General features: G+C 37.1%; 1 protein-coding gene across 1 annotated transcript in view; it reads right to left on the bottom strand.

Annotated features, from left to right (window-relative positions):
• Window positions 1-10180: 10180 nt before the first annotated feature.
• WBP4 (WW domain binding protein 4) overlaps window positions 10181-26969 on the bottom strand; it is a 66180-nt gene continuing 49391 nt past the window's right edge. The window contains exon 10 of the mRNA XM_019447398.2: window positions 10181-10543. Coding sequence (XP_019302943.1) covers window positions 10333-10543 — 211 coding nt within the window. The 3' untranslated portion in view covers window positions 10181-10332. The remainder of the gene's footprint in view (window positions 10544-26969) is intronic.

Here is a 26969-nt window from a genome sequence, read left to right as displayed (position 1 = left end):
CTCTAAGAAAGGAGGGGCCAGCAAGCTTTTAAGACCTCAAAACATCCATGAAATACAGAAAAAAATTAATGTATATATTTTAACTAGCAGTGTATAAGATTCCTCCAGAATGGACCTCGTGGAGCCAAACGTCATAAAGGTTACCCACTGTATCCACAGTCTTGACATGCTCAGGAAAAAAAGCCCACAGTGATCATTGCAGAGCAGTGAGAGATTATCAGGACTTTTTTTTTTTTTTTTTTTTTTACTTCTTTATTATTTGGGGTTTTATATTCATAATAATACATATTATTTACGATCAATGTACACGTATATTAAAAATATGAAATAATTGGTGATGGTAGAAATGATGACATGAAATATTTAACTTCTTGAAAAATCCAGGTAATTTAAAGCTCGTATGTTCTCTAATCTTTCTTTTTTTTTAAACAAATTTTTATGTTTATTTATTTTGAGAGAGAGAGTAAATGCACACACAAGTGGAAGAGGCACAAAGGGAGAGGGAGAGAGAGAATCCCAAGCAGGCTCCACACTGTCAGCACAGAGTCCTACATAGGGCTTGAATTCACAAACTGTGAGATCATGACCTGAGCTGAGATCAAGAGTCAGACATTTAACCAAGTGAGCCACCCAGGTGCCCTTCTAATCTTTCAAAGCAAATAGAAAAGTACTGTTTTTACCGATTTGATTCCTTACATTTTTGACAACAGTTTTTTCTGAGCAATTTGTTTTTGTTTTGTTTTTTTTTATAATGTTTTATCTGAATTTTATTTTTTAAAATTTATCTGAATGTTTTTGTTAACAAATTAGCTGAACTAGAACGTACCTTGTGCATTTCTCTGAAATTTTATTTTATTTATTATTTTTTAATTAATAATTTATTCTTTAATTTACATTCAAGTTAGTTAGCATATGGTGCAACAATGATTTCAGAAGTAGATTCCTTAATGCTCCTTACCCATTTAGCCCATAGCCCATTCCCTGAGCAATTCTTAAAACTAGTTCAACGTAAGGAGATTTACTTCCAAAGTTTTGAGAATACTGTCTTTTTTATTTTCTTTTTTATGCTTAACATGGGGTTTGAACTCATGACCCCAAGATTAAGAGTCATGTTCTACTGACTGGGTCAACCAGGCACCTGGAGAATCCTTCTTATTCCAAAGGTAAAGGAAATAATTTAAAGAATGCATCAGAGAGAACTACTATATGATGAAGTGTGGTTTTATATTTATTTTTTTATTTCAAGTTTTTATTTTAATTCCAGTACTGTTAAAATACAGTGACATATTAGTTTCAGGTGTACAGTGTAGTGATTCAACCTTTCCATACTTCACCCTGTGCTCATCTGGACAAGGGCACTTCTTAATCCTGATTACTTATTTAAAAGACTCCCACCCCTCCCCTCTAGTAACCTTCAGTTTGTTCTCTTTAATTGAGTCCCTTTCTTGGGGCACCTGGGTGGCTCAATCAGTTAAATGTTTGCCTCTTGATTTGGGCTCAAGTCATGATCTTGCGGTTCATGGGTTCACATCCTGTGTTGGGCTCTGCACTGGCAGCGTGGAGCCTGCTTGGGATTCTCTCTCTCTCTCTCTCTCTCTCTCTCTCTCTCTCTCTCTCTCTCTGCCCTTCTCCCACCTGTGTTCTCTCTCTCAAAACAAATGAATAAACTTAATTAAAAAAAAGAGTCCCTTTATTGTTTCTCTTTTTTTTCCCCTTGCTTGTTTTTTTTTTCTTAAATTTTACATATGAATGAAATCATATGGTATTTGTCTTTCTCTGACTTATTTCACTTGGCATAATATTCTCTAGCTTCATCCATGTCTCTGCAAATGGAAAGATTTCATTCTTTTTTTTATGACTGAATAATATTCCATAATAATTCCATAATATAACTGAATAATATTATAACTGAATAATAATGATACACACACACACATCCATCTTCTTTATCCATTTATCAATTGATGGATACTTGGGTTGCCTCCATAACTTGGCTATTGTAAAAAATGCTGTAGTAAACAAAGGGGTGCATGTACCTGTTTGAATTAATGTTCTTGTATTTTGGGGGTAAATACCCAGTAGCGCCATTGCTAGATCATAAGATAGTTCCATTTTTAACTTTTTTTTTTTTTTTAAAGTAAGCTCTGTGCCCAATGTGGCACTTGAATCCAAGACCCTGAGATCAAGAGGTGCATGCTCTATCTGAACCAGCCAAGCACTCCACTATTTTTAACTTTTTGAGGAATCTCCATACTGTTTTCCACAGTGGCTGCACCAGTTTGCATTTCCACCAATAGCACACAAGGGTTCCTCTTTCTCCACATCCTCGTCAACACCTGTTGTTTCTTGTGTTTTTGATTTTAGCCATTCTGACACATGAGAGATGATATCTCATTCTCATTTTGATTTGCATTTCCCTGATGATCAGGGATAATGAGAATATTTTCATGTGTCTGTTGGCCATCTGTATGTCTTTTCTGGAGAAGTGTCTGTTCATGTCTTCTGCCCATTTTTAAATTGATTAGTTGTTTTTTTAGTGTTGAGTTTTATAAGTTCTTATATATTTTGGATACTAGGACTTTATTGGATATGTCATTTGCAAATATCTTCTCCCATTCCATAGGCTGCCTTTTAGTTTTGTTGATTGTTTCCTTTGCTGTGCAGAAAGTTTTTATTTTGATGTAATCCCAATAGTTTATTTTTGCTTTTGTTTCTTTTGCCTCAGGAGACATGTCTCGAAAGAAGTTTCTACGGTCCATGTCAAAGAAGTTACTGGCTGTGTTCTCTTCTAGGATTTTTACAGTTTCAGGTCTCACATTTAGGTCTTTAATCCATTTGAATTTATTATTTTGTAAAAAAGTGGCCAAGTTTCTTTCTTTTGCCTGTAGCTGACCAGTTTTCCCAACACCGTTTGCTGAAGAGACTTTTTCCCATTGTATATTCTTTCCTACTTTGTCGAAGATTGACCATATAATTGTGGGTTTATTTTTGGGTTTTCTATTCTGTTCTATTGACATGTGTGTCTATTCTGCCAGTACCATAATGTTTGGATTACTACAGCTTTGTAGTATAACTTGAAGTCCAATATTGTGATACCTCCAGTTTTGCTTTTCTTTTCTTTTCTTTTTCAAGATTGCTTTGGCTATTCAGGGTCTTTTGTGGTTCCATACAAATTTTAGGATTGTTCTAGTTTTGTGAGAAGTACTGTTGGTATTTTGATAAGGATTGCAATAAATGTGGAGATTGCTTTGGATAGTATAAACATTTTAATAATATTTGTTCTTCTAATCCATGAGCATGGAATATTTTTCCATTTCTTTGTGTCTTCAATTTCTTTCATCGGTGTTTTATAGTTTTCTGAGTACAGGTTCTTCATCTCTTCGGTTAGGTTAGATTTATTCCTAGGTTTCTTATTTTTGGTACAATTGTAAATGGGATTGTTTTCTTAATTTTATTTTCTGATGCTTCATTATTGGTATATAGAAATGCAACAGCTTTCTGTACCTTGATTTTTTTTATCCAGGGACTTTACTGAATTCATTTATCAGTTACAGGATTTTTTTGATGGAGTCTTTTGGGTTACCTGTATATAGTATCATGTCATCTGTAAATAATAAAAGTTTTACTTCTTCCTTACCCATGTGGATGCCTTTTATTTCTTTTTCTTCTATGATTGCTGTGGTTAGGACTTCCAGTACTATGTTGAATAAAAGTGGTGAGAATGGACATCCTTGTTTTGTCCCTGACCTTAGGGGAAAAGCTCTCAGGTTTTCCCCCATTGAATTTGATTTTGCTGTGGGTTTTCAATATGTGGCCTTTATTATGTTGAAGTATGTTTCCTCTAAACCTTCTTTGTTGATGGTTTTTATCATGAATGTTGTACTTTGTCAGATGCTTTTTCTGTACCTATTGAAATGATCATATGGTTTTTATTCTTATTTTTTATTGATGTGATGTATCGTGTTGATTGACTTGCGAATACTGAACCACCCTCAGAACCCCAGAATAATTCCCACTAGATCGTGGGATGGTTTTTGAATGTATTATTGAATTCACTTTAGTAGTATTTTATTGAGAATTTTTGCATCTATTTTCATCAGGGATATTGGCCTGTAGTTCTCTTTTTTAGTGGTATCTTTATCCAGTTTTGATATCAGGGTAATGGCATCATAGAATGAATTTGGAAGTTTTCCTTCCTTTTCTAATTTTTGGAATAGTTTGAAAAAAATAAGTATTAACTCTTTTTAAAATATTTGATAGAATTTGCCTGTGAAGCCATCTAGTCATGGACTTTTGCTAAGAGTTTTTTGATTACTGATTCAATATCTTTGTTGCTTATCTGTCTGTTCATATTTTCTATTTCTTTCTTTTTCAGTTTTGGTAGTTTATACATTTCTAGAAATTTATTCATTTCTTCTAAGTTGTCCAGTTTGTTGGCATATAGTTTTTCATAATATTATGATTATTTGTATTTCTGTTGGTGTTGGCTGTTATTTCTGCTCTCTCATTTGTGATTTTATTTGAGTCCTTTCTCTTTTTTTCTTGATAAGCCTGGCTAGAGGTTTATCAATTTTGTTAATTTTTTTCAAATAACCAACTCCTGGATTCGTTGATCTGTTCCATTGGTTTTTTTTTTTTTAATGTTTTTTTATTATCTTTTTTTTTTTTTTTTGAGAGAGAGAGAGAGAGAGAGAGAGAGAACACAAACAGGGGAGAAGCAGAGAGAGAGAGGGAAACACAGAATCTGAAGCAGGCTACAGGCTCTGCGCTGTCAGCACACAGAGCCTGACTCAGGACTCGAACCCATGAACTGTGAGATTATGACCTGAGCCAAGGTGAGGTGGTTAAATGACTGAGCCACCCAGGTGTCCCTGTTCTGTTTTTTTTTGTTTTTGTTTTTGTTTTTAGTTTCTATATCATTTGTTTCTGCTCTAATCTTTATTATTTCCTTCCTTCTGCTGGTTTTAGGTTTTATTGTTCTTTTTGTAGCTCTTTTAGGTGGAAGGGTAGATTGTTTATATGAGATTTATCTTACTACTTAAGTTAGACCTATACTGCTTTTATAAACTTCCCTCTTAGAACTGCTTTTGTTGCATCCCAGAGGTTTTGGATCATTGTGCTTTCGTTTTTATTTGTTTCCATGTATTTTTAATTTCTTCTTTTATTTGGTTGATCCATTTGTTGTTTAGCAGCATGTTATTTAAATTCCATGTATTTGTGTTCGTTCCAGATTTTTTTCTTGTGGTTCATTTTTAGTTTCATAGCATTGTGTTCAGAAAAGATGCATGGTATGATTTCAATCTTTTTCAATTTGTGAGACTTGTTTTGTGGCCTAAAATGTTACTGTTTCTGGAGAATGTTCTATGTGCACTTGAAAAGAATGTGTATTCTGTTTTAGGATGGAATGTTCATAATATATGTGTTAAATCCATCTGTTCCAGTGTGTCACTCAAAGGTATTGTTTTCTTGTTGATTTTCTGTTTAGATGATCTCTTCATTGATGTAAGTGGGGAGCTAACGTCCTTTATAATTAATGTTTATTTACTTTTGAGAGAGAGAGAGAGACAGAGTGCGAGTTGGGGAGGGGCAGAGAGAGAGGGACACAGAATCTGAAGCAGCCCCAGCCTCTGAGCTGTCAGCACAGAGCCCAACGTGGGGCTCGCACACACGAACCATGAGATCATGACATGAGTTGAAGTCAGACACCCAACCGACTGAGCCACCCAGGCACTCCATGTCCTTTATAATTATTGTACCACTATCGATTAGTTCCTTTATATTTGTTAGGAACTATTTTATGTTTTGGGGTGTTCCTATGATGGCTGCCTAAATATTTATAATTGTTATATCTTCTTGTTGGATCATCCCCTTTATTATTATATAGTGTCCTTCTTTGTCTCTTGTTACAGTCTTTGTTTTAAAGTCTCTTTTGTCTAATAGAAGTATTGCTACTCCAGCTTTTTTGACATCCATTTGCATGATAGATATTTTTCCATCCCTCACTTTCAATCTTTAGGTGCCTTTATATCTAAAATAAGTCTCTTGTAGGCAGCATATAGACAGGTCTTACTTTTCTTTTCCATTCTGTCACCTTATGTCTGTTGATTGGACCATTTAGTCTATTTACATTCAAAGTAATTATTGCGATACCTGGGTGGCTCCACTCAGGTCATGATCTCATGGTTGTGAGATCGAGCCCTGCTTTGGGCTCCGTGCTGGGTGTGGAGCCTGCTTGGGATTCTTTCTCTCTGTCCCTCTCCCTTTCAAAGAAAAGATTTTTAAAAAGTAATCATTGACAGATATTATTTATTGCCACTTTGTTACTTGTTTTGTGGTTGTTTCTGAAGATTTTCTCTGACCCTTTCTTGTCATTCTCTCTTTCAAGTTTTGCTGATTTTCTTTAGAAATTTATTTGGATTTCTTTCTCTTTATTCTTCACATGTTTATTAGTAGTTTTTGATATATGGTTACTATTAGGTTTGTATATAAATTCTTCTGCATTAGCAGTCTATATTAAGTTGATGATCATTTAAGTTTGAACTCATTCTTCTTTCCTCTGCATGTTTTAGGTATATATTATTATATCCTTTTTGGGGGTAGTTCCTTGACTGATTTTATAGAGAAATATTCATTTATACTGATTTTGTATTTCCTACCTTTTTACTGTCAGTTTTGGTCTCTCCTTTATATATATATATACCAATTTGTATTTTTTTTTATTTTTTAAAAGTTATTTATTTATATAATCTCTGCACCCACTGTGGGGCTCAAAGTCACATGCTCTACTGATTGAGCTAGCCATGCCCCCCTTTCTACTCAAAGAGTCCCATTTAATATTTCTTACAGGGTTGATTAGTGGTCATGAACTTTAGTTTTTGTCTGGGAAACTCTTAATCTCTCCTTCTATTCTGAATGATAACCTTGCTGAATAAAGTATTCTTGCCTGCAGATTTTTCCTATTCAGCACTTTGAATATGTCATGCCACTTATGGGGTTTCCCTTGTAAGATACTTCTTTCGTTTTGCTTTCTTATTTATTTATTTATTTAATTTACTTATTGAGAGAAAGAGAGAATCCCAAGCTTTCAGCACATAGAGCCTGACACAGGGCTTGAACTCAGAAACCACGAGCTCGTGACCTGAGCCAAAACCGAGTTGGATGCTCAACTAATGGAGCCACCCAGGCGCCCCTGTCTTGCTTTTAAGATTTATCACCACATTTTTTCAATTTAGTTACAGTGTATCTTGGTGTGGGTCTGCTTTTGTAGATTTTGATGGGAAATCTCTGTGCCTCCTGTACCTGGAGGTGTTTCCTTCCGAGATTAGGGAACCTTTCAGCTATTTCTTCAGATTAATTTTCTACCCCCTTTTTTCTCTCTCTTCTTCTGGGTGTCCTATAATATGAAATTATTACATTTGATGGAGTTGCTAAATTTCCTGTCTGTTCTTGTTTCATGTAATTGTTTTTACTCTCTTTTGTTCAACTTGATTATGTTCCATTACTCCGTCTTCTAGGTCACTAATTTGTTCCTCTGCTTCTTCCATCCCACTACTCATTCTGTCATGCGTGTTTCTTATTTCATTTATTGAGCTCTTTATCTCTGCTATGTTATTCCTTATCAGAGTTAAGTGTCTCATGTCCAGTTTTCTCAAGTCCAGTGAGTATCTAGTGGTCATTGCTTTAAACTGGTGTGTTAGATGTATCTGTTTTGCTTAGATCTTTAGCCATAGACTTGTCTTGTTCTTTGAGCTGGGAAAATTTTCTCTCATTTTGTCTGCTTCTCTCTGTGTTTCTGTGTGTTGTCAGCTAGGTATTCTGTTCTTAAAAGTAGCGATTTTATAAAGAGGAGGTCCTGGAGTGCCCTGCAGTGCAGTATCCCCTGTTCATCAGAACCTGACATTGCAGGAGAGTACCTATGTGTGTTGACATCCTGGTGTTGTGTCACTTTTCCTTTCAGTGCAGTTGTCTGCACTGACTCTCTGCATGTTGTGGGCTGTGATTGTTCTCTGTGGTGTTAGTGGGACTCTGGCAGGCCAGCTCTGATGGCCTGTGCCCACAGGGGAACTTGGGAGTGGGAAGCAGTGTTAGCAAAATTTGTGTTGGGACCCTAGTCCTATGCTAGATTTCGCAAAATATTGTGGCAGCTGGGAACTTGTGCATTGGGGCCAAGTGGTGGGTGTTCAAGGTTGGGCATTGGGCAGCGCTGGGTGATTTGCACAGTGGCAGGCAATACCTGGTGGCTAGGCAGGGTGTAAGCATAGCTTTAGCAAAATTTGCACTGAGCCCAGGGACGAGGCCTCCAGGCTTGGAGGGGGAAAGTGCTCTGGAGAACTTGTGGGGATGGTATATTGGTAGTACGTTTGGAAGCAAGTGTCTGTGCAGTACCACCTCCTGCAGGTGGCTGTTTATGCTGGTGGGTGAGGGAGGAAAACAGTACTTGCCAGCTCCCTCATTTTCCAAATCCCTTAACATGCTCCATACTCAGTAGGAACAGCTCTCCTACTTGTTCCTGGCGTTGTGTAAGCTGCCATTTTTATGTTGCCTCTCCAAGCCAGCTGCTCTGTAAGAGCGGAGACACAGCTATCGCTTGCCCAGTGCAGAGTTGGCTGACTCCAGGATCCAAGTCCCACTGGTTTTACAAACACAGGTTGGCTTTTAAAGCCAACCTTATGGGGATTAGCTTTCTTTGCATGCGATGGCCTGTATCTCTGCTCTCTCCATACAGGAGAGCTCCCTCTCTCCTGCTGGCAGCCTCCCTCTGCCTAGCTGACCGTCCTGACCTTTGTGAGGCAGCTCCACGTCTATATTTAGCTGTGGTTTGTTCTGCCAGTCTTCAGATCATTCTCTGGTTTATTGACCTGGATATGGATGGTATCTAGTTGTAAATGTGGGACAGGGTGAGCTTGGGGTCCTCTTAATCCACCATCTTCCCAAGCTCCTGATGATAAGGTATGTTTTTTGCGTATTTTGTATGAGCTACGTGGGGGTAAAATAAAGTAGCATTCCATTTATGGTCTTATTACTTTCTCCAATTAAGGGCAGTTGAGCACCAAAATGTACTGCTTAGGTAGATGACAAATGCACTATTGAGAACCTAAAATATTTCTTCATACGCTATGTATTCATGAAATACCTAAATAAGTAGACTGATCAAATATAGTCAAATCTCCAAATACTGTTTCACCAATGCTGTTAACTCTGATCAGTATTAGGAAAAAAAAAAAATCCAATCCAATATTAACTCGTTCATAAAGTTTTTAATAAGCTATCATTTTCTTACATGTACACTAGTAAACTTAAAAAGACAAATATTTACTACCAAACGTTAAATACTGTACAATTTATAAAAAATATAATTTTAAGAATTTGGAGTAATAAAGGGAAGAAACCATCTTCAAATGGATAAAATAAGAAAATTCTACTTGCTAAGAAATGTAACCAGAAAAGATATTTCCAATTTGTCTAAGGGAATACTAAAACTTTACTGAAGTCAGAGATCATACTATTTTTGTTCAAGCCTTTATCTACATAGCTTTAAATAAGCCTGAAAAATTACTTTCTAGTATATATAAGGCTGTTTGAAACAGAGTGCATGACTGAGAGAAGGACTATGCTAGCATGTGAAATCATGAAGAACAGGGATATATCTTATTCATCTTTATATCCTCAGCTCCTAGCATAATGCCTAGCTCAAGGTAAGTAATAATGTTTAAACAATGCTTCCTGCTTTGAACCAAACTGGGGAAATACACATTTCTACCTTTGGTCCAAATTTCATTCCATATTAAGCACTACATTTAAAGTTCCTGAGTTGCAGTCCTGGTTCTTGGCCCTTAGCCTTAAACTGGGTATGGTAGGCCAACACACATAAACATTCTGTATCAGCCTTTTGACAGAATCCTTAGAACTGAACCATCATGGGCCTGTGAATCTTCTCTTATGTGGTCTGATTCTTCTTTCTTGGATAAGTTAGTATCAGTGTGCAAAAGTAATGCATTTTCGGTGCAGGATAAGAATGTGCTTATGAGTAAGAATGGAATAAAGGCCTTGTTTTTCCATGTTTTAAGTAACAGATACATAGCATCTTATATTACGACATAATTAGCATTTTTAGACACTCAATATAATACACTGTATTACAATGAAATGTGGTGGTAGGCTTCCATTTTAGGAGCAAAAATAAGTTTCACATGAAAAAAGATTTATTTTAGATTCACAGAAAATACATTTAGAATAAATCTAAATTTTTAGCATTTAAACAAACACAGAGGAGCTTCAAGATGTATAGTCTCCATGCGGTCTGAAAAGCAGGTACAAAAAGCTCTTTTGCAATTACTGATCATCACCTCGTTGCCTTAAATTTCTAGATTTTCCATTTTCAATTCTTCTCTTTTTAAAGACTGGGGCCACTCCATCTGCCACGATTCCAAGAGAAGTGACTGTTTTTTCTTTAAATACCATTTTAGATTGTCCACCAATATCAGGTTCTGAAGTTGATACACACTCATTTTCAGTGCATGGAAGTTCAAAATCTACCTCCTCACTGAAACAGAAAGTAAGAACAAAACCATTATTTACTAGACTAAGACAAACCTTTACCTAACCTCTGAGTCCACCAAAAGCCCAGGATCATCTTTCTAATGATAGTGAGAAGTTAAAAGTCATTTCAAAGTAGGAAACGTGAAAAATACTATTTGAATACTTGAAAAATATTATTTAAAATACAGAGTACCTATTTAGGGGGATACGTGTCTGGAAAATTCTTTTTATTCTATTCTTTTAAATTCTGTTCTTTTATTCCTTCTGCACAAAGCATGTATCATCAAAGGAAATGCTTGTGCTTATACAGAACTAGCAGTACAAGTTGCAAAGGTGGATATGTGACAGTTATTTATGGAAAACTGGTTTTGCCATGAACTGACAAGGGCTCTGGGGGCTTACAGAGCACATGATGAAAACCATGGAATCCCACTGTCCTAGGGTAGGAGACTCTACATGGCTGTTTGCCTAGCACTCCTTTTCTATCTAAGATCTAGCCACCCACATGATTAGTGAAAGTAATCGGTTGACTAGTCTAGAGATTGGTACCTGACTGACATGAACCTATCACAGTATTCCACCCTCCACACAGTCAACTGGTCCCTGAAAGAGCAACTAAGCCATGCCACACTCATCAGTCCCACCCATGAGCTTTTTGAACATGGCCCAGAAAGACCATTATGTTTAACTAACTGTTTAGTGACTAAGAGTGTAAAACCTGTGGGGAACTATATATCTTCCTATTTAAAGGAATCCTGCAATGGTTGAGAATAAAGGTGGCTTATAGGGAAAAGGAGCAATGAGCAGCAGGGGGAAAGAGAATCCTGCCAATGTTTCAAGACTTGCTCTAGTAACCCCTCAGGCTGAGTCCAATTCCTGCCCTTCTCACAAGCGTGGTAGTTAGAACCTTCCTGGGAATCTTTGAACTAACAACCTATTTTTTATTTAAGGTAACTTGAGTTTCTATCACTTGAAACCAAAAGATTAACTGGTTAATATTTGTTATAGATTAATTGACCATATAAACACAGGTTTATGTCTGAGTTCTCTATTTTGTTCCAGTGATCTGTGTGTCTATTTTTGTGCCAATACCATATTGTTTTGATTACTACAGCTTTGTAGTATATCTCGAAATTTGGGGTTGTGATATCTCCGGCTATATTCTTTTTTAAGACTGCTTTGGCTATTTGGGGTCTTTTAGGGTTCCATACAAATTTTATTATTTGTTCTAGTTCTGTGTAAAATGCTGTTGGTATTTTGATAGGGATTATATTGTATCTGTAGATTGCTTTAATAGTATGGACATTTTAACAATATCAATTCTCCTAACCCATGAGCATGGAATATCTTTCCATTTGTTTGTGTTGGCTAAAACTTAATATATGCTATCAGGTCAATTATCTTAAAAGTACATGAAAACAAATTTGCTTCCCTCTCAGAAAGACTCTGTAGAAAGGCCTGTAAAAATAGTTTTACAAAATCTTTTCATGTCCCATCCTATATACACATGAATGAATAAAAACAGGTTTAAAAAAATAGGTGTCTAGGCATTGTAATAAATATTTAAAAAAAAAAAATTTTTTTTTTTATGTTTATTTTTGAGACAGAGACAGAGCATTAATGGGGGAGGGTCAGAGAAAGGGAGACACAGAATCTGAAACAGGCTCCAGGTTCTGAGCGGTCAGCACAGAGCCCGACGCGGGGCTCGAACTCATGGACCGCGATATCATGACCTGAGCCAAAGTCGGACACTGAACCGACAGAGCCACCCAGGCGCCCCTGTAATAAATATTTTTTAAGATTTTAAGTAATCTCTACACCTACTGTAGAGCTCAAACTCACAACCCTGATATCAAGTCACACGCTCTACCAAATGAGCCAGCCAGGCACCACTAATTTTTTTAAAATGTAAAAACAGTTTGGAAATTTGTTAGTCTTAAAACAAAACAAAAACAGAGAATATAAGTATAAAAATAAAATTTCAGGCTAGTAATGGCTAGTTCAAAACTAAAACAAAACTTTTCCACATAATATAACAAACACTTGAGAAAGAATCTATCTTAGATCATAATGTGATAAACATTTCCTCAAAATCTGATGAGGGGATGCAGCAAATAGGGATTCTCACTGGAACTGATCTTAAATCTGATTTGTTTTGAAAACATGCCTTCCAAAACTTTTTTTTACTGTATTAAAAATATATGTTAGGGGCTCCTGGGTGGCTCAGTTGGTTAAGTGGCTGGCTCTCGGTTTAAGCTCAGGTCATGATCTCATGGTTCATGAGTTTGAGCCCTGCATTGGGCTTTGTACTGACAGTATACAGCTTGCCTGGAATTCTCTCTCTCTGCCTCTCTCTCTCAAAAGAACAAATACTTAAAAAAAAAAAAATAGGGGCGCCTGGGTGGCTCAGTCGGTTAAGCGTCTGACTTCGGCTCAGGTCATGATCTCACGGTCCGTGAGTTCGAGCCCCGCGTTGGGCTCTGTGCTGACAGCTCAGAGCCTGGAGCCCGTTTCAGATTCTGTGCCTCCCTCTCTCTCTGACCCTCCCCCATTCATGCTCTGTCTCTCTCTGTCTCAAAAATAAATAAACGTTAAAAAAATTAAAAAAAAAAAATATATATATACACACATAATGTATATATTATATAAAATGTTTTATTATATATTAATATGCTATATGAATATAATTATATATAATTGATTATATACATATAGAATTATTATATACATATATAATAAATGCCATTTTTATTTATTTTTACTACTTCCCTATTTTCTCTTAGACTGCCAATGATGGTGCTTTTCCTAAGGTTAGTAGCCCCTGCAGTTGATACAGTATTAATTCTTGGCTTTTATTCTTTTATTACAGGAGAGGAAACTAAGGTTTAAAGAGGTTAAATAACTTGATCAAACTGTTATGTACATAGAGCTTGGATTAAAACCCAGGCCTTTCTGACCTAAAATCTGTATTTTTTTCCCCTAGACCACTCTGCTTCCAGGTGAAACTAAGAAATTCTATTAGCCAAGGAGAGAAACATTTGAGGAATGAAGTGTAGCAGGGTTTGGTCACTGGAAAAATGAATCTGTATCCAAGAAAATTTGATGTGAGATTCATTTATTTCATTTGAATCTTGGTGTTTCATATTATATTTTGTTAGAGTGATCAAGCTGTAACAGTCTTCTTTTTTAAGTTTATTTATTTTGAGAAAGAGAGAGAGCTGGGTAGAGGCAGAGAAGGGGGGAGAGAGAGAGAATCTCAAGCAGGCTCTGCACTGCCAGTGCCGAGCTTGATGCGGGGCTTGAATCCACGAACTGTATATCATGACCTGAGCCGAAATCAAGTTGGGCACTTAACCTACTGAACCACCCAGGCGCCCCCCTAGCATTTCTTAAGGGGAATGATGGGAAAGATAAAATAGAGAAGGGTTCCATCTTTGAAATGATGGTTCCATGAAGTTCCTAAGTGGAGGTTAACAGAAGTGGCAGTAAAGTAGGATATATATCCTTATGACATATTTAAAAGAAGTTTGTATTTGAAAGAAAAGGTAATAGACTGCAAGTAAATCTATTACAGAGAAATGTCTATTCAAATAACTTTGGAACAGCTACAAAAAATAATTATACAAGCACTTCCACAAAACCATACTCATTTCCAAATTCAAAATGCAAGAACTGTAAAGGTTATAGTATTTGAACACAACATAATAAAGGTGAAAAAATAAACACCCCCGCCACATGCATATTTTAAAATGTGAAAATTAATTAAAGGAAACTTTTTTTTTTTTTTTTTTTAAAGGAAATCTCATTTAGAATGGAGTCAGGCCAGCAGGGCAAGCTCTCACAACTTCTCACTTCTCAGTTCCAGACCTAACGGGAAGAGAGGGACTTTGCACAAGGATACTATTTTGCTATCCCAACAGGAGGAAGAAAGGCTTTCCTCCTCCCCCAAGCAACAATCCAGCCAATGAGACACTGACACCTCAGCCAGTGAAAACCCACTATACTTCCAGTTCCCAATTTACTCTAATGGACTTTTTTGTTTATAACAGCTTTCTCAACATCCTGTTTTCCTCTTTATTAAAGGGCATTCCTCTCCTTCCTTCTGAATTCTTGCCTATGGTTTTGCCCTATCTTGTTTGTCCTGGACTGCAATTCTCTAGTATTACTGAATAAACCTTTTTTTTTTTTTTTTGCTGGTAAAATACTGGCAATCTTATTTATTTTTAAAAGTTTATTTTGAGAGAGTGAGTATGGGGGAGGGGTAGAGAGAATCCCAATCAGGCTGTGTCATCAGCATGAAACCCCACATGGGGCTCAGACTAATGAACCATGAGATCATGATCTGAGCCAAAATCAAGAGACAGAGGCTTAACCAACTGAGCCACCCAGGTGCCCCTGGCAGTTTTATTTTTAAAGTCAGCATTACTTGATCAAAAATGAGATCTAGTGAAGACCTTCAACAACTCTAAGGCTGGGGAGCGAAGAGATGACGGTATCTATAGAGCCAACTGGGTACGCTGTCTTCTCACCACCTACAGAGTTTGAAGGTAAGTTTTCTCCTGGATTTTGAGCGCCCTGCTTTGTGTTTAAGCCTCCAGGCTTCATTTGCAATCTGTTTTCAGGCCTTGTGTTTTTGTTTTTGTTTTTTCAATCTCTGAGAGTACTTGTGTGGCCTTCGGTCTGACTCCTTTTAGGACACGAGACTTCATGATGAAACCATGCTGGTCTCTGGCTTGACTCCTGCCTGGAATCAGACTGTGCCTACTGAAACTGTTCTAGCCTTTGGTCTGATTCCTTTTTAGAACCAGACTGTTCCTGTTGGAACTGTGCTGTTTATTTTTTTATTATTTTTGTAAATGTTTTATTATTTATTTTTTGGGAGAGAGAGAGAGAGAGAGAAAAACGAACAAGTGGGGGAGGGGAAGAGAAAGGAAGACACAGAACCCAAAGCAGGTTTAGGTTCTGAGCTGTCAGCACAGAGCCTGATGTGGCGCTTGAACTCACAAACTGCAAGATTGTGAGCCAAAGTTGGACGCTTAACTGACAGCCATCCATGCGCCCTGAAACTGTGCTGTTTAGAAATTTCTTTCTGCTCTAGAGAAAAGCCTCTAAGAAATGGGAGAAGAGTTATCAAAATGCTTGAGGGTACCCCCCACTTCTCCTCATGTTTCTGGGACTCTGGCTGGTTTTATGTTTAAAATTTAACGTCCTGGAGTGCCTGTGGCTCACTTGAGCATCTTACTCCTGATTTCAGCTCTGGTCATGATCCCAGGGTGGTGGGATCAAGCCCTGCATTGGACTCTGCACTGAGCATGGAGCCTGCTTAAAATTCTCTCTCTCCTTCTACCCCTCTCCCCAATTCACTCATTCTCTAAAATAAGAACAAAAAAACCCCACGTTGGGCTCTGTGCTGATAGTACAGAGCGTGGGACCCATTTCAAGTTCTGTATCTCCCTCTCTCTCTGTCCCTCCCCCATTCATGCTCACTCTCTCTCTCAAAACTAAACATAAAAAAAAAAGGGTCTCTTATTGGGGTGCCTGGGTGGCTCAGTCAGTTAAGTGTCTGATTCTTGACTTCAGCTCAGGTTATGATCTTGCAGTTTGTGGGGTAGAGCCCCACGTCGGACTCTGTGCTGGCAGGGAAGAGGCTGCTTGGGATTCTGTTTCCCTGTCTTCTCAAAAAAAAAAAAAAAAAAAAAAAAAATTAAAAAAAATCTATCGTCTTCATGCATGTATATTTATAACTAAATGGATCAACTTAGCCAAAAGTAATTTTGAACCTCAATGGCTATTATGGGAAACTTTTAATCTTCACAAACTTGTTTTACTCAAATTAGAAAGCTGTGACTTGCAGAAAAACAAAAACACAACTGACTGGGATGCCTATTTTATTTTTTATTAAAATTTTTCTTACATATAGTATTAGTTTCAGGTGTACGATACAGTAATTCAAGAATTCTGTATGTTAGTGCTCATTGAGATAAGTGGACTCTTAATCCCCTTTACCTGTGTCATGCACCGCCCCTTCTGCCCATCTCCTCTGATAACCATCACTTTGCTCTCTAGTTCAGAGTCTGGGTTTTTTTTTGGATTGTCTTTTATTCCTTGTTCATTTGTTTTGTTTCTTAAATTTCACATATGAGTGAAATCATACAGTATGTGTCTTTCTCTGACTTATTTCACTTAGCATTATATCCTGTAGATCTACCCACGATGCTGCAAATGGCAAGATTTCATTTTTTAAATGACTGAATACTATTCCATTGTATGTATACACAACCTCTTCTTTATCCATTCATCTACTGATGGACACTTGCATTGCTTTCATAGTTTGGTTATTGTAAGAAGTGCTGCAATAAATATAGAGGTGCATATATCTTTTCAAATTAGTGTTTTTGTATCCTTTGGTAACATCCAGTAGTGAAATCAGCGGATCATATGGTAGTTTTATTTTTAATTTTTTGAGGAATCTCCATACTATATTCTACTGTGGCTGTACCAGTTTGCATTCCCAACAGTTATTGTTTGTATTTTAGTTTTTAGCCATACTGACAGATGTGAGAGATTTCTCATTGTGGTTTTGATCTGCAATTCCCTGATGATAAGTGATATTGAGTATCTTTTCATATGTCTGTTGGCCATCTGTTGGTCTCTTCTGGAGAAAAGTCAGTTCATGTCTTCTGCCCATTTTTTAACTGGAATATTTGTTTTGTTGAGTTGTATACATTCTTTGTATATTTGGATATCCTTTATCATATATGTAATTTGCAAATATCTTCTCCCATTCAGCAGGCTTTCATGTTTCTTCGTTGTTTACTTTGCAGTACAGAAGCTTTTATTTTGGTGTAGTTTATTTTTTGTTTCACTTGCCTCCGTAGACCTATCTAGAAATTGTTACAGCTAATGTCAGGGAAATTACTGTCTGTGCTCTCTTCTAGGATTTTTATGGTTTCATGTCTCACATTTAGGTCTTTAATCCATTTTGAATTTATTTCTGTGTATGGTGTAAGAAAGTGGTCCAGTTTCATTCTTTTGCATGTAGCTATCTAGTTCTCCCAACACCATTTATTGAAGAAACTTTTTTCCATTGTATATTCATTCCTCCTTTGTCAAAGATTAATTGACCACATAATTGTGGGTTCATTTCTGGGTTTCTATAACGTTCTATTGATATATGTGTCTATATCTGTGACAATTCCATACTGTTTTGATTACTACAGGTGTGTGGTATATCTTGAAATTTGGGGTTGTGATACCTCCAGTTTTGTTGTTTTTTCAAGACTGCTTTGGCTATTGGGGTCTTTGTAGTTCCATACAAAGTTTAGTATTTATTTTAGTTCTGTGAAAAATTCTGTTGGTATTTTGATAGGGATTGCATTGTATCTACAGATTTTTTTTTTTTGTTGTATGGACATCTTAACAGTATTTGTAATGTCTTTCTATTTGTGTGTGTCCTCTTCAATTTCTTTTATCGGCGTTTCATAGGTTGTTTTTTTTTTCCAGTGTTTCATAGTTTTTGGGAGTTTAGTTCTTTTACTTTTTTGGTTAAGTTTACTGTTAGGTTTCTACTATTTTTTGGTGTAACACTAAAAGGGGTTTTTCCCCTTAACTTCTTTCTACCTCATTATGTGTATAGAAATGTAACAGATTTCTGAAAAACATTTTTTAAGTAGGTTCCACACCCAACATGGGGCTTGAAGTCACGACCCTGAGATCAAGAATTGCATGCTCCACTGACTGAGCCAGCTAGGTGCCCTGTATTTCTATATATTGATTTTGTATCCTGTGACCTTAATGAATTCACTTACCAGTTCTAGTAGTTTTTTGGTGGAACTTTAGTGTTTTCTACATATAGTATGTTATCTGCAAACAGTGAACATTTTATTTCTTCCTTTCCAATTTGAATACTTTTTGTTTTTGTCTAATTGTTGTGTCCAGGACTTTCAACAATATGTTGAATGTAAGTGGTGAGTGGGGACATCCTTGTCATTCTCCCGATCTTAAGGGAAAAGCTCAGGTTTTCACCACTGAGTATGATGTTGACTGTGGGGTTTCCATATATGGCCTTTATTATGTTGAACTATGTTCCCTCTAAACCTACTTTGTTGAGGGTTATCATGAATAAATGTTGTACCTTGTTAAATGCTTTTTCTGCATCTGTGCAGATGATCACATGCTTTTTATCATTCCCCTTATTGATGTGATGTGTCATGCTGATTAATTTGGGAATACTAAACTACCCTTTCATCCTCAGAATAAATCCCACTAGACTGTGAATGATTTTTAAAATGTATTGTTGGACTCAGTTTGCTAATATTTTGTTGAGGACTTCTGCATTTATATTCGTCAGAGACATTGGACTATCATTCTTTTTTCTGCAGTGTTTTAATCTGGTTTTGGTATCAGGGTAATCCTGGCCTCATAGTATGAATATGCAACCTTTCCTTCCTCTTCTGATTTTTGGAATAGTTTGAGAAGACTAGGTATTAATTCTTTAAATGTTTGGTAGAATTCACATGTGAAGCCATCTGGTCTTGGACTTTTGTTTATGGGAGGTATTTCGATTACTGATACAATTTCATTCCTGGTAATTGGTTTGTCCAAATTTTCTATTTCTTCCTGACTGGGAGGTTATATATATGTTTCTAGAGATTTGTGTGTTTCTTCTAGGTTGTTCAATTTGCTGGCATATAATTTTTTGTAATATTCTCTTATAATCCTTTGTATTTCTGTGATGTTGGTGGTTATTCTCTTTCACTGCTGATTTTGTCTTTTTTTTTTTTTTTGATAAGTATGGTAAAAGGCTTATTTTGTTGATCTTTTCAAAGAATGAGCTCCTGGTGTCATTGACCTGTTCTGTATTTTAAGTTACTATTTCATTTCTGCTCTAACACTTAAAACTTCTTCCATCTACTGGTTTGGATTTTGTTCTTCTTTTTCTAGCTCCTATAGGTATGAGGTTGTTTATCTGAGATATTTCTTGCTTCTTGAGGTAGGTCTGTATTGCTATAAACCTCCCTCTTAGAACAGCTTTTGCTGCATCTCAAAGATTTTGGATGATTGTATTTTCATTTTATTTCTATGTTATTTTTTATTTCCTCTTTAATTTCTTGACTGACCAATTCATTGTTTAGTAGCATGTTATTAAATCTCCATGTATTTGTGCTCTTGCCAGGTTTTTTCTTGTGGCTTTTAGTTTCAAAGCACTGTGTTCAGAACAGATGCATGGTATGACTTCAACCTTTTCCATGAGAGACTTATTTTGTGGCATAATATTTATTCTGGGGAATGGTGTATGTACACTTGAAAAAAATGTGTATTCAGCTGTTTTAGGATGGAATGTTCTGAATACATGTGTCAAATCCACCTGGTGCAATGTGTTCAGAGCCAGTGTTTCCTTGTTGATTTTCTGTTTGGATGATCTGTCTGTTGATGTACGTGGGCTGTTAAAGTGCCCTACTTTAGGGGTACCTAGGTAGCTCAGTCAAGCGTCTGACTTCAGCTCATTATCTCATTGTTTCTCATTGAATCTCTCATCACAGGGTTCAAGCCCTGTGTTGGGCTCTGTGCTGACAGCTCAGAGCCCGCTTCAGATTCTGTGTCTCCCTCTCTCTGTCCCTCCCGTTCACACTTTGTCTCTCAAAAATAAATAAACGTTAAAAAAAATTTAAAGTACACTACTATTAATGTATTACCTTCAATTACTTTCTTTTTGTTATTAACAGTTTTATGTATTGGGGTGCTCCTATGTTGGGTGCATAAATATTTACAACTATTATATGTTCTTGTTGGACTGTCCCCTTTAGTATTATATAGTGTCCTTCTTTGTCTCTTGTTACAGTCTTTATTTTAAAGCCTATTTTGTCTGATACATGTATTGCCACCTGGGCTTTCTTTTGACATCCATTTGCATGATAAACATTTCCCTATCCCTTCACTTTGATTCTGGTGTCTTTAGGTCTGAAATGAGTCTCTTGTAGGCAGCATTTAGATGGGTCTTGCTTTTTTATCCATTCTATCACTCTATGTCTTTTGACTGGAGTTAGTTCATTTGCATTCAAAGTAATTATTGATAGGTATGCGTTTATTACCATTTTGTTACTTGTTTTATGGTTGTTTTTGTACTTCTCTGTTCCTTTCTTCTCTTTTTATCTCATGATTAGTTGGCCTAAGTGATATACTTGGATTCCTTTCTCTTTAGTCTTTGCGTATCTATTACTGGTTTTTGAGTCATGGTTACCATTATATATATATACATGCATGTATATATAATGGTAATTTGTGTGTGTATGTGTATACACATGTGTGGGTGTGTATATATCTTCTGCATGTAACATTCTATATTAAGTTGATGGTCACTTAAATTTGAACCTATTCTTTACCCTTCTCTCTCCCATGCCCATATTTTAGGTATATGGTTCATAATTTGTTTATTTTGTGAATTTATTTACATAATTTATTTTGTGAATCCCTTGACTGAATTTTAAATATACTTATTTATACTGCTTTTGTGTTTCCTACTTTACTTAGTCCTACTTATGGTTTATCCATGCAGAGTCCCCTTTAACATTTCTTGTAGGGCTATTTAGTGGTCATGAATTCCTTTATCTTGTGTTTGTCCGGCAAACTCTGTATCTCTGGAATGCCTATTTTAAATTGTACCTTGAGGGTTCCATATGTTTTCAGGATACTAAGTTTGCCTTTTTGCAAGATGCTATTTACAAATCAACTGAGGCAAACAAACAATTGAAGTCATCAGAACAAAAGCCATCAAAATGGCTTCTGAGGCCGTTTTCTCCCTCCCTCCATCTGCACCCATCTTGTGCTCAGGACCCACCTCTGGCAACACTTTTGTCTGTTCTTTCTGCTGAACTTGCCTTTTAATCTCTCTGCTTCGTCCTCTCCTGAACCTATTAAAACCTGGTTCTTTAAAGTTAAGTTTTCTGAGGAACTAAATAAACTTCAAGTTCCTTGTTCCCTGGACTAAGGCTGAATTGTGAGCCATAGTTAAAAAGTTCCCTAAATGACTGAGGACCTCAATAAGTTTGCTGAAGAATTCAACAGTTATTCAAATTTACCACTTTGGTTTCTCAGATTTATACCAATTATTCCATGTGCTTGTTGGTGAGAACCAGGCCAAACACTGGATGGAACCAGCCAGAGGAGAATATCCTGAAGGGTATTTAGAAAAACAAACATCTAACTTGTGGTAAGATGCTAGAAAACTTGTTGGAAATCACCAAGCAATTACAGTCGCTCTTCCTAAGCCTGTTGACTGAAACAAAACTCAGATTAGCACACAAAAGCTTGATGAACTTGTTCATGACTATTACAATTGACTCCACACTGTCTTTAAAGAAAATTTTGATCTTTCTTTAGATGTTAAATCCACTCAGGTAGCATTTAACTTTATGTTTATTTATGTTCTAAAGTGGGAATTTCTCCTTTAATTAAAAGGACCAGGAGAGGGGCCAACATGGTGGAGAAGTAGGGGGATCCAAAGTTCCCTTGTCTCTCAAACAAAGCAGTGTTGAAGCTAAAGGACTTTGAACTCCAAGAGTCTGGGAGGCAAAGAGACAGGGTTGCTTCCAGGGACCCACCGGGACAACCTGATGGGCCACAGGTACATGATGGTGAACGGGGAGAGATAAAAAGAATGGAGGGGAAGGATCCCCTTCTGTGGAGAGACAAGGGGAAGAGAAAGAAAGCCTGGGGAAACAAAGGACTGTATCTTGACAACAGAAAAACCTTAGACCAGGACGGAGAAAGATCCAATCTCTGAGGGGCTTTCTCCAGACTGGGGCCAGCTGCCTAGATCATGCACCTGGGGGGGTGGGGAGCCAGCTCCGGGGTGCAGTCCGCAGTAAGAGAAAGTGATCCCCTCCCTGGAGTGCTGTGGGACAGGACAAACCCTGCCTGCTTCCATCAGCCAGAGACAATGTATTGGGCAGCACGGAGCAGTGCTTCTCCAGTACAGAGTGAGAGTTTGAATCCCAGCCAAGTGCCAGGGCATGGGAGTTGGCAGAGCAAGACAAACTTCTTTGTGTGGCCAGCGGCACAGTGAGTATGGCTAGAACAGAGTGGTTTGGGACATCTGGTCCATGGAGGAGAGACTGGGGTGTCGCTATTTTTCTCCTCACCACCACCACCAAGTTGGGGCCTCAAGGATCGGACCCTGGGGCCCACAGTGGAGGCGTGACCCACCTACACCAAACCATGCCCCTCTGTGCCTGATAATGCATATCTACTGGAGCGGTATAGACCCAGATGGCCCCTCCTCCAGACCTGTGCTGCTGCATTGCCTGGTTTAATTCTCCGACAATTCTTATATAGATACATTCTTCCTTCTATTTCTCCTTTTTCTCTCTTCCCTCCTCTAGTCTGGTTACTCTGGTTGCTGAGTTGTTTAAGCAGACATATTTAATTCACTGTCTTCATACATGCTCTATACCTCCTTTATTTTCCTTTCTTTCTCTCTAGAATAAGCCATATTGTCTGTCTGTCTGGACAACTTTATCTTTTCTTTTTCCCCCACCTCCTTCTTTATTTTCCTCTCTCTCTCTCTGGATTAAGTCATACAGTTTCTCTGCCTGGTCAATTTTTATTTTTTCTTTTGCCCCGCCCCTGTCATTTCTCTCTTTGTATGTACTCTTTCATCAGCACTGCCTCCATGCTGTTCTTTACTTGTAGTTGGTGTTTCTGGTTTGTTTTTTTTTGTTAGTGTCTTTACATGTTTTCTGTCTGCTTTTTGTTTGTTTGTGTTCCTTTCCAGGGCTACTTCAAGGAACAAATCAGAGCACACCTGGTGGAGGGTCCAAAACATCACTACGAGTAGGGAGGTAAAGTAACCAAAGTCACAACAACAGAGAGAAAGTCACACTCTCTAAAATACACCTCCTGAAGGGCCAGGCCCTGGAAAGTATATGACCCCCCTTTAATATAGTAATGCTTGTAGGTGCAGGGCACATAACAAGCTTTTAAAACACATTAGGGACAGAAAACTAGCCAAAATGATGAAATAGAAGAATTCTCCTCAAAAGAAATTCCAGGAAGAAATGACAACTAAAGAATTGCTCAAAACAGATATAAACAACATACCTTAACAAGAATTTAGAAAAGAGGTGGTCACAAGGAGGACTGAAGAGGCAGAGGAGAGAATAGGTGAAATAGAAGATAAAATAATGGAAAAAGATGAAGCTGAGAAAAAGATAGATAAAAAAATTCTGGATCACAAGGGGAGAATTAGAGAAGTGATTCAATGAAACGGAACAATATCCATATCATAGGAGTTCCAGAAGAAGAGAGAGAGAAAGGGGCCAAAGGTATACTTGAACAAATCATAGCTGAGAACTTCCCCAATCTGGGGAAAGAGAAAGACATTGAAATCCAGGAGGCACAGAGAACTCCCTTTAGACATAACCTGAATCGATCTTCTGCATGGCATATCATAGTGAAACTGGAAAAATACAAAGATAAAGAGAGAATTCTGAAAGGAGCCATGGATAAGCGGGCCTCAACAAACAAGGGTAGACACATAAGGGTAGTAGCAGACCTATCTACTGAAACTTGGCAGGCCAGAAAGGAGTAGCAGGAAATTTTCTATGTGATGAACAGGAAAAATATGCAGCTAAGAATCCTTTATCCAGCAAGCATGTCATTCAAAATAGAAGAAGAGATAAAAGTTTTCCCAAACAAAAACTGAAGGAATTCATCACCACTAAACCAGCCCTACAAGAGATCCTAAGGGGGACTCTGTGAATGAAATGTTGCTAGGACCACAAAGGACCAGAGACATCACCACAAGCATGAAACCTACGAATAACACAATGACTCTAAACCCATATCTTTCAATACTAACACTGAATGTAAATGGACTAAATGCTCTAATCAAAAGACACAGGGTATCAGAATGGATAAAAAAACAAGACCCATCTATTTGCTCTCTACAAAAGACCCATTTTAGACTTGAGAACACCTTCAGATTCAAAGTGAGGGGATGCAGAACCATTTATCATGCTACTGAAGTCAAAGCTGGAGTAGTCATACTTACATCAGACAAACTAGATTTTAAACTAAAGGCTGTAACAAGAGATGAAGGAAGGCATTATATAATAGTTACAGGGTCTATCCATCAAGAGGAGCTAACCATTATAAATGTCTATGCACTGAATTTGGGAGAACCCAAATATATAAAACAATCACAAACATAAGCAATCTTATTGGTAAGAATGTGGTAATTGCAGAGGACTTTAATACTCCACTTACAACACATCATCTAGACACGCCATCTAGACAGAAAATCAGTAAACAAAGGCCCTGAATGATACATTGGACCAGATGGACTTGACAGATATGTTTAGAACTCTGCATCCCAAAGCAACAGAATATACTTTCTTCTGGAGTGCACATGGAACATTCTCCAAGAAAGATCACAAACTGGGTCACAAAACAGCCCTCAATAAATATAAAAGAATTGAGATCATACCATGCACACTTTCAGATCACAATGCTATGAAACTTGAAATCAACCACAGGAAAAAGTCTGGAAAACTTCTAAAAGCATGGAGGTTAAAGAACATCCTACTAAAGAATGAATGGGTCAACCAGGCCATTAGAGAAGAAATTAAAAAATACATGGAAACAAATGAAAATGAAAACACAACAGTTCAAACCCTTTGGGATTTGACAGTCCTAAGAGGACAGCAAAAACAGCAGAGACAGTTGTAAGAGGAAAATACATTGCAATCCAGGCCTAACTCAAGACACAAGAAAAATCCCATATACAAAATCTAACAGTACAGCTAAAGGAACTAGAAGCAGAACAGTAAAGACACCCTAAACCCAGAAGAAGAAGAGAAATAATAAAGATCAGAGCAGAAATAAACAATATAGAATAAAAAAAAAAAAAAAAACCCAAAACAAAACAGTAGAGCAGATCAACAAAAGCAAGAGTTGGTTTTTTGAAAAAATAAAAACAAAATTGATAAATCTCTAGCCAGGCTTCTCCAAAAGAAAAGAGAGAGGACCCAAATAGATAAAATCATGAATGAAAATGGAATTATTACAACCAATCCCTTAGAAATACAAGCAATTATCAGGGAATATGAAAAATTATATATATGCCAACAAACTGGACAACCTGGAAGAAATGGATAAATTCTTAAACACCCATACACTTTCCAAACCCAAATGGGAAGAAAGAGAAAATCTGAACAGACCCATAACTAGTGAAGAAATTGAATCAGTTATCAAAAATCTCCCAACAAATAAGAGTCCAGGACCAGATGGCTTCCCTGGGGAACTCTACCAGACATTTAAAGCAGAGATAATACCTATCCTTCTCAAGCTGTTCCAAAAAATAGAAAGGGAAGGAAAACTTCCGGACTCATTTTATGAAGCCAGCATTACCTTGATTCCCAAACCAGAGATCCCACAAAAAAGGAGAACTACAGGCCAATATCCCTGATGAACATGGATGCAGAAATTCTCAAGATAATAGAAAATCGAATTCAACAGCATATAAAAAAAATTATTTACCATGATCAAGTGGGATTCATTCCTGGGCTGCAGGGCTGGTTCAATATTTGCAAATCAATCAATGTGATACATCACATTAATAAAAGAAAAGAACCATACGATCCTGTTAATAGATGCAGAAAAAGCATTTAACAAAATACAGCATCCTTTCTTAATGAAAACCCTCGAGAAAGCTGAGGAACATACTTAAACATCATAAAAGCCATTTATGAAAAGCCCACAGTTAATATCCTCAATGGGGAAAAACTGAGAGCTTTCCCCCCCGAGATCAGGAACACGACAGGGATGTGTACTCTCACCACTGTTGTTTAACATAGTGTTGGAAGTCCTAGCATCAGCAATCAGACAACAAAATGAAATTACAGGCATCCAAATTGGCAAAGAAGAAGTCGAACTTTCACTTTTTGCAGACGACATGAGACTCTACATGGAGAACCCAACAGATTCCACCAAAAGTCTGCTGGAACTAATACATGAATTCAGCAATGTCACAAGGTACAAAATTAATATACAGAAATCGGTTGCATTTTTATACACCAATAATGAAGCAACAGAAAGAGAAATAAAGAAATTGATCCCATTCACAATTACACCAAGAATCATAAAATACCTAGGAATAAACCTAATAACCAAAGATGTAAAAGATCTATATCCTGAAAACTATAGAAAGCTTATGAAGGAAACTGAAGAAGATACAAAGAAATGGAAAAACATTCCATGCTCATGGATTGGAAAAATAAATACTCTTAAAATGTCAATACCACCCAAAGTAATCTATACATTCAATGCAATCCCAATCAAAATTGCTCCAGCATTCTTCTCAAAGCTAGAACAAGCAATCCTAAAATCTGTATGGAACCACAAAAGACCCTGAATAGCCAAAGTTATACTGA

The sequence above is a fragment of the Panthera pardus genome, unplaced genomic scaffold (genome assembly GCF_024362965.1).
Source record: "Panthera pardus isolate Hobbes unplaced genomic scaffold, ASM2436296v1 HiC_scaffold_1, whole genome shotgun sequence".
Lineage (NCBI taxonomy): Eukaryota > Metazoa > Chordata > Mammalia > Carnivora > Felidae > Panthera > Panthera pardus.
The sequence above is the reverse complement of the archived record's forward strand: the minus strand, read 5'-3'. Positions and strand labels throughout refer to the sequence as shown.